This window comes from Tenrec ecaudatus, chromosome 1 (genome assembly GCF_050624435.1).
Source record: "Tenrec ecaudatus isolate mTenEca1 chromosome 1, mTenEca1.hap1, whole genome shotgun sequence".
Classification (NCBI taxonomy): Eukaryota; Metazoa; Chordata; class Mammalia; order Afrosoricida; family Tenrecidae; genus Tenrec; species Tenrec ecaudatus.
The window spans coordinates 846,120-858,285 of NC_134530.1; the positions used below are offsets into that span (position 1 = coordinate 846,120).

The 12,166-nt window shown below is 59.6% G+C and overlaps 1 protein-coding gene across 1 annotated transcript; it reads right to left on the reverse strand.

Moving 5' to 3' along the window:
- Positions 1 to 351: 351 nt before the first annotated feature.
- On the reverse strand, positions 352 to 3,811 carry MADCAM1 (mucosal vascular addressin cell adhesion molecule 1). The gene is made up of 6 exons (XM_075535157.1): positions 3,745 to 3,811; positions 3,029 to 3,298; positions 2,495 to 2,812; positions 1,936 to 2,010; positions 1,321 to 1,568; positions 352 to 408 (listed from the first exon to the last, which is right to left on the reverse strand). The coding sequence occupies exons 1-6, from the start codon at positions 3,809 to 3,811 to the stop codon at positions 352 to 354; spliced, it is 1,035 nt and encodes a 344-aa protein (XP_075391272.1).
- Between the last annotated feature and the right edge of the window lie 8,355 nt (positions 3,812 to 12,166).

Consider the following 12,166-nt stretch of genomic DNA (forward strand, 5'->3'; position numbering starts at 1 on the left):
GGACCTTGCAGGCTGAGGCCAGAGGCCAGAAAGTATGCCCCCACCTCCCGCCCCCCTGTGTCCTCACACCCATTCTGACTCCTGGAATGATCCCTGTAGATTTAGGAGAGTGTTTACGTTCTGGGCTGCTAAACTGCAAGGTCAGCAGTTTAAAACCACCAGCGCTTTCTCCAATGGAGAAAGATGGACATTTCTGCTCCCAGAATGAGTGCCAGTCTGTGAAACAGGCAGTTCTGCCCTAGATAGGCGTGTGGAACTCTTTAGGGAAGTAGGAAGCCTCAGCTTCCTCCCGAGGAGCGCCTGGTGGTTTTGAACTGCCCAGGTGGCTGTTGGCAGCCGCACGCAGAGCCATTACTCCACCAGGGCTCCCATGAACGCTAGGGAGCGGTCCTGGGACTGATCGTACACCTTATGAGAACAGACAGGCTCCTCGTTCTCCCTTGGAGCACCTGGTGGTTTTCCCTACCGTCCTTGTGATTGGCAGGCTCATGCCTAACCTGCTATGCCACCAGGACTCGTGTGCCGCTTCCCAGGCCCCCGCAATTGTCAGAGCTCCGGGGACACTCAAAAGGCTCTCGTGTGTCTTTTGAAGTCTGCACGGGTGTCTCTAGTTTACAGCCATGCCGTCCCGGATGACAGAGCTGTCCCCGGAGGGCTTTCAGCACTTGGACAGCAATGCTGATGCCACCAGGGACATGCTGCACAAACAGCAGGGGGTACAGTGGCTGTGCGGTGGACACTGGGTCTCACTGTGCACTTTGGCCATGGTGATGTAGAACATGCAGAACTTGTATTCCACCCAGAGAAACACTCAGGCTGTTGAAAGTCCCCCCCCACCCCCAAAATAAAAACAGCCCCATACGACAGGGCAGAACTGCCCCTGTGGGTTTCTGTAAGTCCTTGTGGGCAGACAGCCTCCTCTTTCCCCCTTGGAGTGGCTGGGGGTTCAAACTGTTGACCTTGTGGTGAGCGGCCCCAGGCATGACCCAGGATGCCGCTAGGACGCGTGAAATGTTTTGAAAAGTACCAGGGCCTGGGGATTCCAAAGAGGTTGGCAGCCACTGTGGTCACACTCAGGCTGCTGGCCCCTTAACCACACTGGGGAGGCCCACTGGATGGCTGGGGAGACTGAAGCTGGGCAGGGGTTTTCTTATCTAAGGTCATCGCCATCCAAGTCCCACCCACCCACCCCCCAGCCACCAGGGTCCATCTTCCTCCCCAGACCCTGAACTCACAGCTTCTGGGGACCACATACAGGCTGGCCACACTGTCCCCTGGGTCCACGCGGCACTGGAACAATCCCTGGGGGACACAGCCGACCTGCTTCGTCTTCAACCACCTCTGCGTGCCCGCTCCCCTCTGCTCGTAGGCTTCCACACCTCCGGGGGCCCGAGTCCAGCGCACTACCACCGGCTCGGGGCTGCAAGCCACTGTGCACAACAGCTCCCAAGGGGCCTCCCTCTCGGCCAGTGCAGGGGGCTGGAGGATCTCAGGGCGGCAGGGCCGGTGCGTGGGGGGCTCTGATGTCATTGGTGTGAGGTGCCTCAGAGAGGGGAAGGTGGGGGGCTCTGGCAAGGTTGATGGGGGCCTCAGAGAGGTGGGGGCGGGGGGCTCTGGCGGGGTTGATGGGGGCCTCAGAGAGGTAGGGGTGAGGGACTCTGGTGCGGTTGATGGGGGCCTCAGAGAGGTGGAGGCAGAGGTGGGGGGCTCTGGTGGGGTTGATTTGGGGAGCTCCAGGGTGGTTGATGCCTGGTCCTCAGAAGCAGGCAGTCTGTGCAGAACTGGAAAACATTTTGGCCTGTCTCACCGGAACACTCTCCTGCCTCAGTCTCTCCATTTGGACAAGCCCCTGCAAGTCCTCCCCAGGCCCCCTGGGTGAGTCACTGGGCAAGTGCTCACTTAAAGTGGGGAGCCTTGTGTCTTTCTGGGCCTCACTTTCCTCATCTGGAAAGTGGACCTGTTTCATCCGCGGCCCATTGAGGGGTGCACCTGGCAGGCTGGCTGTCATTTCTAAGCGGGTGGAGGGGGCGGGGGAGACAGGAGGGGCTCCGAGTGCAGAAGAGGATCCAGCTCAGCCCCCAGCTGCCCCTCTGCTGGACATCACCCCGCCCCTTGTTCCTGATTCTCGCACAAGGGGTCACGAGACTGCTGTGTTCTTCCGAGGGAACTGTTGGCATCATGGGTGCCCGCCCCCCACCCCCATAGTTCAGGTAGGCCTGTGGTCATGTCCCACTGCTCCCCTAACTGGACTGGCGTTCATCAGGCTCTTAGTAGCCCCAGGAGGCCTGGGATGTGTGTGATTTACTGTGTGTCCCTGGGGGGGGGGGTGCTGCCATGGCCAGGAGGGGCGCTGCGACCCCCCCATAGGGTCTCAACACACACATGGTCCAAAGTGACCCAGTAGATGTTTGGGGCCCAGTCAGGTTTCGTGAGGAGTCTGCACCCCCTCCACTGTCTCCCACGCCGTGTCCCTCCCCAGCCCCCCAGGACTCACCCGAGACTGCCCGTTGCCAGCTCAGCTCCAGGCCCGGCAGCTGCATCGTGGCCCGGCAGTGTAGGCGGGGTGGGGCCGGCATCCCCAGGGGCGGTAGCAGCCAGCGCTTGGTCACGTGGAACAGGGGGTCTTCCTCCCCCTGCGCCTCCACGTCCCAGCCCTCGGCCTGGGCCCCCTCCAGTTCCTGTTCTCCCAGGAGCAAGGAGAAGAACAGGAGGCTGGGGTCCGCGGGTGTGACGTTGTGGGCCGTGCAGGCCAGCTCCTGATCCTGCCCTGAGATCAGGGCTGCCGGGGACACGCTCAGCTGGTCCGGGAAGGCTGTGGGTGACAGCAGGATGGCGGGGAAGCTGGCGGGCAGGCTCGGGTTTGTGTAGAGGGACACAGGGCGCGCTGGACACAGGGGAGGCGCAGGGTCAGCTCCGGGTGCTCGAGGAGGGGGCGAGCGGTGGGGCGATGAGGGAGTGGGCTCTGGAGGGGCCTGGTTTGAGCTGGAGGTGTGTGTGTGTGCTGGGCTACAGAGAGGGGCGGCCTCACCGAACACCAGCAGCCGCACGGTGTGCTGCCACGTGCGGGTGCCGCAGGAGCCCACGCACACGTGGGTCCCCGTCGCCGCCAGCGAGGCGTTGCGCACGCTCAGGACGCTGACCCCCGGGCCGGACCGCACGGCGCCCAGGCTGGTGTCCAGGCCCCGCCACTGCACCGAGGCGGCGCGGCCTGGGCAGGCCAGGCGGCAGGTGAGTTGTTGCGACCCGCCTACCTGGACGACCACCTCGGGCTGCGGGGGGTCCACCTCCAGAACCTGGCCTGCGGGGTCAAACGCCGACCCTCAGCCCGGCGCGACCCCCGAAGGTGAAGGTGCGAGGACCAAGGCCGGGAACCGAACCCCGCTCTGTACACACACACACACACACACACACACACACACCCCTTTCCCAGGAGCATCTCCCAAAGCCCTCTACCCTGAAGACCCTCCTGGGGCTCCTCCCCTCTTCCTGTCCCTCTACCTAGGACCCTCATCTCCCCATCCCCAACGCGCCCCCCCCCCCACCCGGGCCCTTTCCTCTGTTCTAAGCCCGCTGCTGTGACCCCACCCCCAGCGCTCATGGGGATCTGTTCCCCTCTACTTCGTCTGAGCCCCCTCCTCTGTCATAAGCCCCTCCCTTCGGGCTAAGCCCCCTTCCCTTCAACCTCCTTCGCTCCCCCCCCCACGTCTCCTCCACTCCGTCCACCACTCGCGCCCCCGCGCTCACCCGGGCCCCGCGGCAGCAGGCACCCCACCAGGAGCAGGGAGAGCAGGAGGGTGAGACCCCACTCCATGCTCGGAGCTTTCTCTTCCCGCCCGGAGGTGGCGGGGATGCGGCTTAAGTAGTGGTGCCGGGCCCTCTCTCCGCCGCCCCTTCTCCCCTAGCTCTGGGGGGCGGGTTTCTCCGGAGGGGGGACTTTCCCAGCCTGACCCCTGGGGCCTCGCTCGGGAGGTGGAGTGGGGACCCCGGGCCAAGGTCAGGAGAGCTGGCAGGGCGCGGAGGTTCTGGGCTAACTCCAGGAATCACTGAGTGGGGCCGGCGCTGGGTGTTGGTCCAGGTCAGTGATGGAAAAGCCGTCGCCCATCGGCCTCCGCGGACAGCTCCCGGGCCCGGACCCCTGGCTGCGGGCCGGGGTCTCTCTCTGGGGGTGGGGGGAATCTATAAGGCTAAGAGTCTCTTGGGGAACCCAACGCTGCGCAAGTCGCCAAGGGGACCCTGTCCTAAACAGACCCAAATCCATCCCTCCCGGGTTCCCTCTAGTCTAGCTGTCCCATCCAGCCCCTCCGCGACCCTGGGCCTTTGCGCCGGCCTCCTCCCGGTGCTGGGATCCCCTCCCGCCCGGTGCTGGGATCCCCTCCCGCCCCCCTCCCGCCCCCTCCCCTCTCCAGAAGTCCAGCCATGGAGACCGGCAGGTGCTTGGCCCAGGTGCACGGCTGCGCTTGGGAGGTGAGGGCCTAGGGGCCGCTGTATCGTAGTCCCCCGGGTTTCGGAATAAGGGCCCGCGGGGCCAGGTTCGAGTCCCGCCAGCGCAGTCCGGTGCGTCCTGTCTTGCCAGAAGCCGACCCCAAGGACCAGAGGAGAGGCTGTGAATGGGGAAACTGAGGCAGCGAGGAGAAGCTGGCAGACATTGAGGCAGTGTGGCAGGCTGTGAACAGGGGAAACTGAGGTTCATAGTGCGGAGCCCCCCTCCCTGTCGGTCTCCCGCTCCCGGAGAATAGGTGTGTCAACCGGAACCTGCGCGCCCCTGGCCAGCCCAGAGGTGCCAGGAAAGGTCTCAGGAAGTCGTTCTGGCCGGAGGCGCAGGTCCTTCCCGGGAAGCTGGGCTTTTAACCTCGGGAGAGGGGCGAAGAATGGGCCGCTTCCCCGACCCTGACCCCGCTTCCTGGCGCCCACCCTGCTCCAGACGCGGGACCCGGAGTGGGGTGTGGCTGGGGACCCGGTGACCTCACGGGGCGGGTCCGGCCCTGGTGGCCCCGCCCACAGCCCATCCTTCACCTTCGACTTCTCTGCGCCCACCCCTCTCCCGGGAGATGAGGAACTTCGCAGGTGCGGAGTTGGGGACAAAGAGAGATAGGGAGAGACTAAGACAGAGAGAGAGAGAGAGAGAGAGAGAGAGAGAGAGAGAGAGAGAGAGAGAGAGAGAGAGAGAGAGAGAGAGAGAGAGAGAGAGAGAGAGAGAGAGACTTGACGCTGGAGGCTGGGGGTGTGCAGTCCCTGGCCTGAGGGTTCCTGGGCACACCCTCCTGAGGGCCTCTGATGAGAGGGGTCCACGGGGGCTCAGGCTCTGTGGGGGCCTCCATACCCTCCCCCTGCCCGGGGCACTTACCCTCTGAGAACACCCCCTGTAGTCCCCCACCCCCACCGCTTCCCGGCACTGTCCCGCCCCCGAGGAAGTCCTCTGCTGACAGGAAACCTCCTCTTCAGAGGGTACCGGCCACCCCCCTTCCATCCTCTCCCCACCCCACTGCCCTGACCCCATACGGGACAAGGGGGGCCACCGGGTCGGCAGCGCTGTAAGGGACAAAGGAGCCCCCAGTGGGGAATGCATCCCCCCAATCACTACCCCCAGGCAGCCATCTTGGGGCCTGGCCCCACTTTTGGGAGGGTTCTTTTCCCACGGAGTAGAGAGGGCCAGTCTGAGGGCCACCACGGGGTGCCCATGGGTCCTCCAGACCTGGCCTGTTCCCAGGCTGGATTGGAGGGCCAGGTGTTGCTCTGTGATAAGTAGGTGTGGGTGGAGGGGCACCAAGGAAACCCCCTGAAGCTTGAGGCTCAGAAGCCAGGGATGTGGGGCCATCAGCCTCCTCCATCATGGCCTCACCTGGCAGCCCTCAGCTCCCCTACTGCCCCTGAAACTGACATGGCCGAGGGGACCCCAGGGCCCAGGTGCGTGCTGCCACAGTGGGGACACTTTGGGCGGGCGGGGGGGGGGGGTTGCTAAGATTGTGTGGCCCTGCTGGGGGCAGGGCAGGATGGGCACAAGGGGCAAGGGTGAGGGGCCTCTTCTGTCTGTTTGTCCCCTAGTGGCCAATGGACTGATATTTAAAATGTTGGAAGCTTGTCAGGAGCTAAGGGCCACATGCTTCTGTCTGAAGACTCACCAGGGCCAAGGGCCAAGGGGAGGGTGGACAGAATGCGGAGTTGAACGAGGAGACAGGTCTAAACTTCCCTGAGCTGGAGAAGCAGATAATGTGGCCTTGGCTGGAGCCAGAGGGTCTATGAAGTTTCATCCAGAGACAGAGCCCAGCGTCTGGGCCAACCCACCTCCCCAACCCTGTCGTGTCTGGCCATAGTTCTGGACTGAGTACACCCTCTGGGAGCCTGGGGTGTTGTGGGCTGCAGAGCATCAGGTAGCCTCTTGTCCTGAGCTGCAGGGCCAGGAGGCACATCTAGGTGAGAGCTTGTGTTGGGGTCTCAGCTCCCCAAGTCCAGGTGCCCAAAGCTCAGCTGGTCTGCACCCTGAGGGTAGGCACCAGAGTGGGAGTTGTCATGGTCTCTGGAAGCCCAGCCAGACCCCTGTGACCTCAGTACCCGCCCTCTAGTGGTCCCTTTTACGCTGCTGTCTTTGAGCAGCGGCTGCTTAATCTTGGGGGGCTGTCGGGGTGCAGGAGGTGATTGTATGTGGAGGGCACAATAGCAAATCTTGTGGAGGGAAGCTTCAGGCACCCACAATGAGACAATCAGACAATGTGGCTGTTGGGGACATGGAACACCCCCATGATGATGGGTGGGGACAATGGTGTGCTCCGAAGAGGCGTCTCAGATACTCCCTGGTGAGCGGGCAGGAATGACTACTTTGGGCAGAGATGAGGGGGTACCAGATACCCTTACATGGCAGCTAGTATCTTGTTAGGCGACTTGGTTCTGCTGCTCCTGCTGGCTTCGTGCCAGTGTCCAGGGTTGACATAAGTCATCTGCATGTGGAGCAGTATCCAGTCCTCGTCCAGGCTGTTGTTATCAGGATGGTGTCCCGGATCTCACCAGCAGACAGCCAAGCGGTTATCACGCCTTCTGACACTGAAGCGGTGCTGTCCAGCCTGAGGAAGATTGTGTCAGTCTGGGTTGACTAGAGAAACAAATCCAGGGAGCCTCCTATGTGTATCAGAAAGAGCTTTATATAAAGAGTAATTGTATATTAAGAAAACATCACTGCCCAGTCCAGATCAAGTCCATAAGTCTGATATTAGCCTGTATATCCCGTATCAGTCCATAAATTCTTCTTTAGACTCACACAGCACATGCAATGATGCTGAATGCAGGAAGATCCCAGGCCAGTGGGTAGAAGGTCTTGTGGGTCTAGCAATGGCGGTGGAAGCATCTCAACGCTGGTGTGGGTCTCCATGTGGCTCCTCCAGTTCCAGGGCTCTGGCTCCATCAGCGTAGCTCCATATGGCTTGTTAGCAGGAAGATGAAGTAGTGAGAGTGTGGGTCTGGCATCTGGTGAGCTATTTATGTCCGTAGTGCCACCCAATGAGGTCATCAAACTGCAACCTGATTGACAGGCTAGACTCCACCCCTTCTTCAAGTTGACAGTAGATGATGTAACTGCTACAAGGAGCAACATCAGATCCAAGGACCTGAGGAGGACATGGAGACCACGAAAGAAAGAGAAGATCAACGTGGCTGTCAGAACTTGCTCTTAAGCCCTGAGGAGCTACAAGCACATGGGAGAAAGCATGCACTTTCAAAGGGCAGCCCGAGGAGACAAAGCCAAATGTTATCATGGCATATGCAAGGACCCGGGATTAGTCAGCCCAAAGGGAAGGACCTGCTCAGCATATCTGAAACAAAGAAATTACAACAGTTCAAGCCCCGCCTTGCAGTCTTGAAAGATTCTATGGGTAAAATATTGCAAGACACAGGAAGTCTCAAGAGAAGACGGAAAGAATGCACAGTCATTGGACCAGAAAGAAGTGGACACTTCGCCATTTCAAGAGGTAGCCCAGGAGCAAGAGCCAACCGTGCTGAAGGAAGAAGTACAGGTGCACTGAAAGCATTAGCTTAATACAAAGCTCCAGACGAGGAGGGAACACCAATTGAAAGGCGTCAACGAGCTGCGGACTCGCTGGAAGCCTGCCTCTACTAGACTACAACTCCCGTCATGCCGCGGGGCGCAGGTCCTCCGGCGGCGGCCGGGCTGCGTTCCCACAAGGCAGTACGGAGTGCAGGGCGCCCCTCTAGCCGCAGACTCATCTGTGTCAGAGCCCCAGGCGGCGCGGGGCCGGGGTCGCGCGGATCCCAGAGCCCGGCGGGGTCCTCCGCCGGCCGAGTGTCCGTGTTTCTGTATTTCCATGTAACTTTTCTGAAACGGTGGCAAAAAAATACACAACGAGGCACTTTTCCAGCGCAACAACTGATGCCTTCCTAGCTCAGTGCCACCGATGCTACTCTTGTGCTGTGCAAGCATTCCTGAGAGATAACCTTTCCCCAGATTTTTCCGCCGCCCTGAACGTAAACTCTTCCTCCTTCACCCAGGGTGAACCACAGGTCAAGTGGGGAGACGGGGGTCATTCAAATGACAGGGGGCTCAGATGGAGTGGGATGGGGGAGTGGCTGGGTGGTACCAATGGTAAACACCTGGGTTGCTAAGAAACAGGTCGCCCTCTCCAACCGGAAGTGCCTCAGAAGAAAAGCCTGGCGATCTACCGGCCTACCAGCCAACGGAGCACATTTCCCGTGACTAGGAGCCAGAGCGGGCTCTACGAACGTGGCCTCACAGTCCCCGCTGCTGGTCGGCGGGACGCCATCCCAAGGATGATACCAAGGCCTCCCACTGGAGCCCAGAGCCCAGGAGTCAGGGATTTGCATCCTGAGCTGGGGTCGCTGTGGGCTGGGATGTGTTGCTAAGGCTGGGGTCCTGTTGCTAAGGGCTGAAGTCTTGTTATCTGGGAGTTGGGGCCATTGGTGGGAGGGCTGAGATTCCCCGCTAATCTCCAACAATTGTTGCTAGGGTCCAAGTTAGGCTGTCGGGGGCTGGGGCTGTATCACCTAGTCCAGGATGGAGATTCTGGTTAATGCTGATGTTTCACTGGACGCGGGGAAGGGAGGTTTGGGGCTGTATTGGTGAGCTACAATGCACACATCTCCTGATTTTAAACTACGCGTCAAGGTTGTAGCCTCTCCCCAGACTTGTTCCATCTGAGCGCTGAGCTGGATTCTCTGAGGACTGAGGAGTGCGGCCTCAGGGTGGGAGGGAGGCTTATGAACCAGCTGATGATGCAGCCTTGCTTGCTGGGAGTGAGGAGGACTTGAAGCCCTTGCTGATGGAGACCAGGGATTGCAGCCTTCATTGTGGATGGCGACTCAGTGTCAGGAAGACCCCCGATCCCCACAACTGGGCCAGCAGGTGACGTCAGACTACATGGAGGAACATTTGAAGTTCTCAAAGACTTAGTGTTGCTTGTATTCACAACCGGCGCTCATGGAAGCAGCAGGCAAGAGACAGTGCATGGCATGAGGTACACCTGCGGCACAAGAGCTCTGCTGAGTGCCAGAAGCAGGGAGGTCACTCTGAGGACTGAGGTGCGCCTGACCCATGTCATGGTGTTCACCTTGCCTCATATGCACGTGGAGGTTGGACACTGAACCAGGAAGAGCGAGGAAGAATCGGTGCGTTTGCATCGTCGTGCTGGGAAGGAACTGCCAATACCCATCAGACTGTGACTAACACCCCTACACTTTCATCTGCCTTCAACCTGACACAGAGACACAGAATTTCATAGCTTCCGTGCGTCTGGAGCCTGGAGGAAGGAAGACGGCTGTCTGTAGCAGCACCCTTCGCCCAACCCTGTTCCAGGCAGGATCCTCAGGAGGGAGATGGGGAGGACACGGGGACACACCCAGCCCCAGGAGCTGGCATGCTGTGTCCTGGGGGCTGCCCTCGCACAGTGCCCGCCTGAGTGGGTGACGTGTTAGTGACAGGAACTTCTCGTTTTACAGTGCCACCTGGCCTCAGGTCTGCCCTCAGGGCCAGCTCTCTGTCCTGTCCCTGTCAGTCCTGGTGGCCCCACGTGTCCACTGGGAGGTAGCCGCAACTCCACGTGGTGGGTCCTTCTCGGCTTCTGCGTGTCGCTTCTTATGAAGACAAGGACACTGGCCAATGGCTTGCTCCAGGATGTCCTTGGGGTGCCCAGGCAGGTCAGCAAGGACCCCGTTTGTGGCCACCAGTGCCGGGGCTCCCCTGCCACTGGATCAGACCTGCCACTGGCTTCAGTGTTACTGTCTGCTGGGAGCTGTGCCTCCACCCCACCCCACCCCCGCCACCTTGTATTTCACAAGCCAGCTGGTGGACATGGTGGACACCTGCCATGTGTCCATGGAGCTCCACACAGAGAACAGGCAAAAAAAGAAAAACACAACACCCCCCCCCCCGCCGCCCATGTGGTAATTACATAATCTGGTGTTAATTTGAGGATTTAGAGCAAAGGGGTGGAGTCTAGCCTGTCAACTAGATGATAGCCAATGAGACCTCTGTGTGGGCGTGGCCTCCTGAGGAGCCTGGGAACTCCTGTATTTCCTCCTTGGAGGTGGGAGACACCCTCTCTGCTCCCTCCCTGGGAGACATTACGGCTGACAAGACACAAGACACAAGAACTACGCTCGAGCCCTGAGCTGGAGCAGCCACATGGAGACCCCTACCACCGATGAGATGCTTACAACGCCACTGGATCTATAAGACTTCCCGTCACTGGCCTGTGATCTTCCTGCATTTGGCGTCATTGCATGTGTTGTGTGAGTCTGAAGAGGACTTTATAGACTAGTATTGGGCATATGGGCTAATATCAGACTTAGGGACTTGGTCTGGACTGGGCAGGGATGTTTTCTTAATGTGCAATTACTCTTCATCTAAAGCTCTGATACACATGTGAGTCTCCCTAGATTTGTTTCTCTAGTCCTCCCAGACTAACACACCCCAAAACTCCAAACTCACTGCCACCGAGTCGATGCCGACTCACAGTGACCCCACAGGACAGGGTGGAACTGCCCCCTGTGGGTTCCTGAGCCGGTCACTCTTTGCCTGAGGAGCGGCTGGTGGTTTCAACCTGCCGACCTTGGGGCTTGCAGCCCAATGTGTAACCACTGCAGCGTCCTCAATGGCCATTGGGACGTGGGTGTGGGAGTCAAGCCTGTGGGGCCTCTGAGTGGGAAACCGAGGCACTGGAAGGATGTGTACGTGGCCTGCTCCTGGCCCTCATGACCACAGGGCTTGGGAGAGGCACGCCTCCACAGTCCCAGGCCAGGGGATGGGGGGAGCACCTTAAGGCACATTTTCCAAGAGCGTGTTTCTCTACGGTACATCTGCCCCCCCCATCAATGCAATTATTTTATAATTAACTAAATAATATAATTAATTAAAATATAATTAATATTTTAATAAAAGCTGCCTCCTGCGGATGCCTGGCTCCTCACACACTCAGTTTAAGGAGGCCTAGTTCCCTTTGTCCCCTATCTTAAGGCACGGTTTGCACCTCTTGTCTTCTGTTTGCCTGGTACTCTCTTTGAAGTGTTCTCCTCGAGGGCTTGTGAGAATCAAGAAATGTGCACCGTGCACCCCGCCGTTGAGCAAGCTCCGGGCTCTGCTCCCACTTCTTCATTCGCTCTGTGCTCGCTGTCTGTCTGTCTATCTTCGTCAACTGCCTACGGAGCTCTGCAGGACTGCTGGACGGTGGGGCTGGATCCCACACCTTCGTTTGCTGATGGGTCAGGATTCTACATGAGCAGAATCAGCTGCAGACATCCATTCAAGGCAGACATATCTTGGTGGGGGGGGGGCACATTTATATCCAGTGTGTGTGTGTGTGTGTGTGTGTGTGTGTGTGTGATTAGATGCTGTCTAGTCGATTCTGACTCAGGCCACCCCACGATTAGAGCAGAAAGGTTCCCCGAGGCTCTGAGCTGCTGACCTTTCAGAATTGGATTGCCAGGTCTCTCCTGCACACATCTTTGAGCCGCTGGCCCTGAGGCCCGCCACCCAGCGCAGGACCATTTGCACCACCAGGGCCTAGACCCCTGAGAGTGACCACACACAGGCAGGGATCCTGGGGCACAGCAGTCCGGAGGCAGACTGCTAACTCCCAGGTCGGCGGTTCAAGCCCAAGAGCTGCTCCTCGGGAGAAAGATGAGGCTGTGGGGTCCCCTCAGACCCACA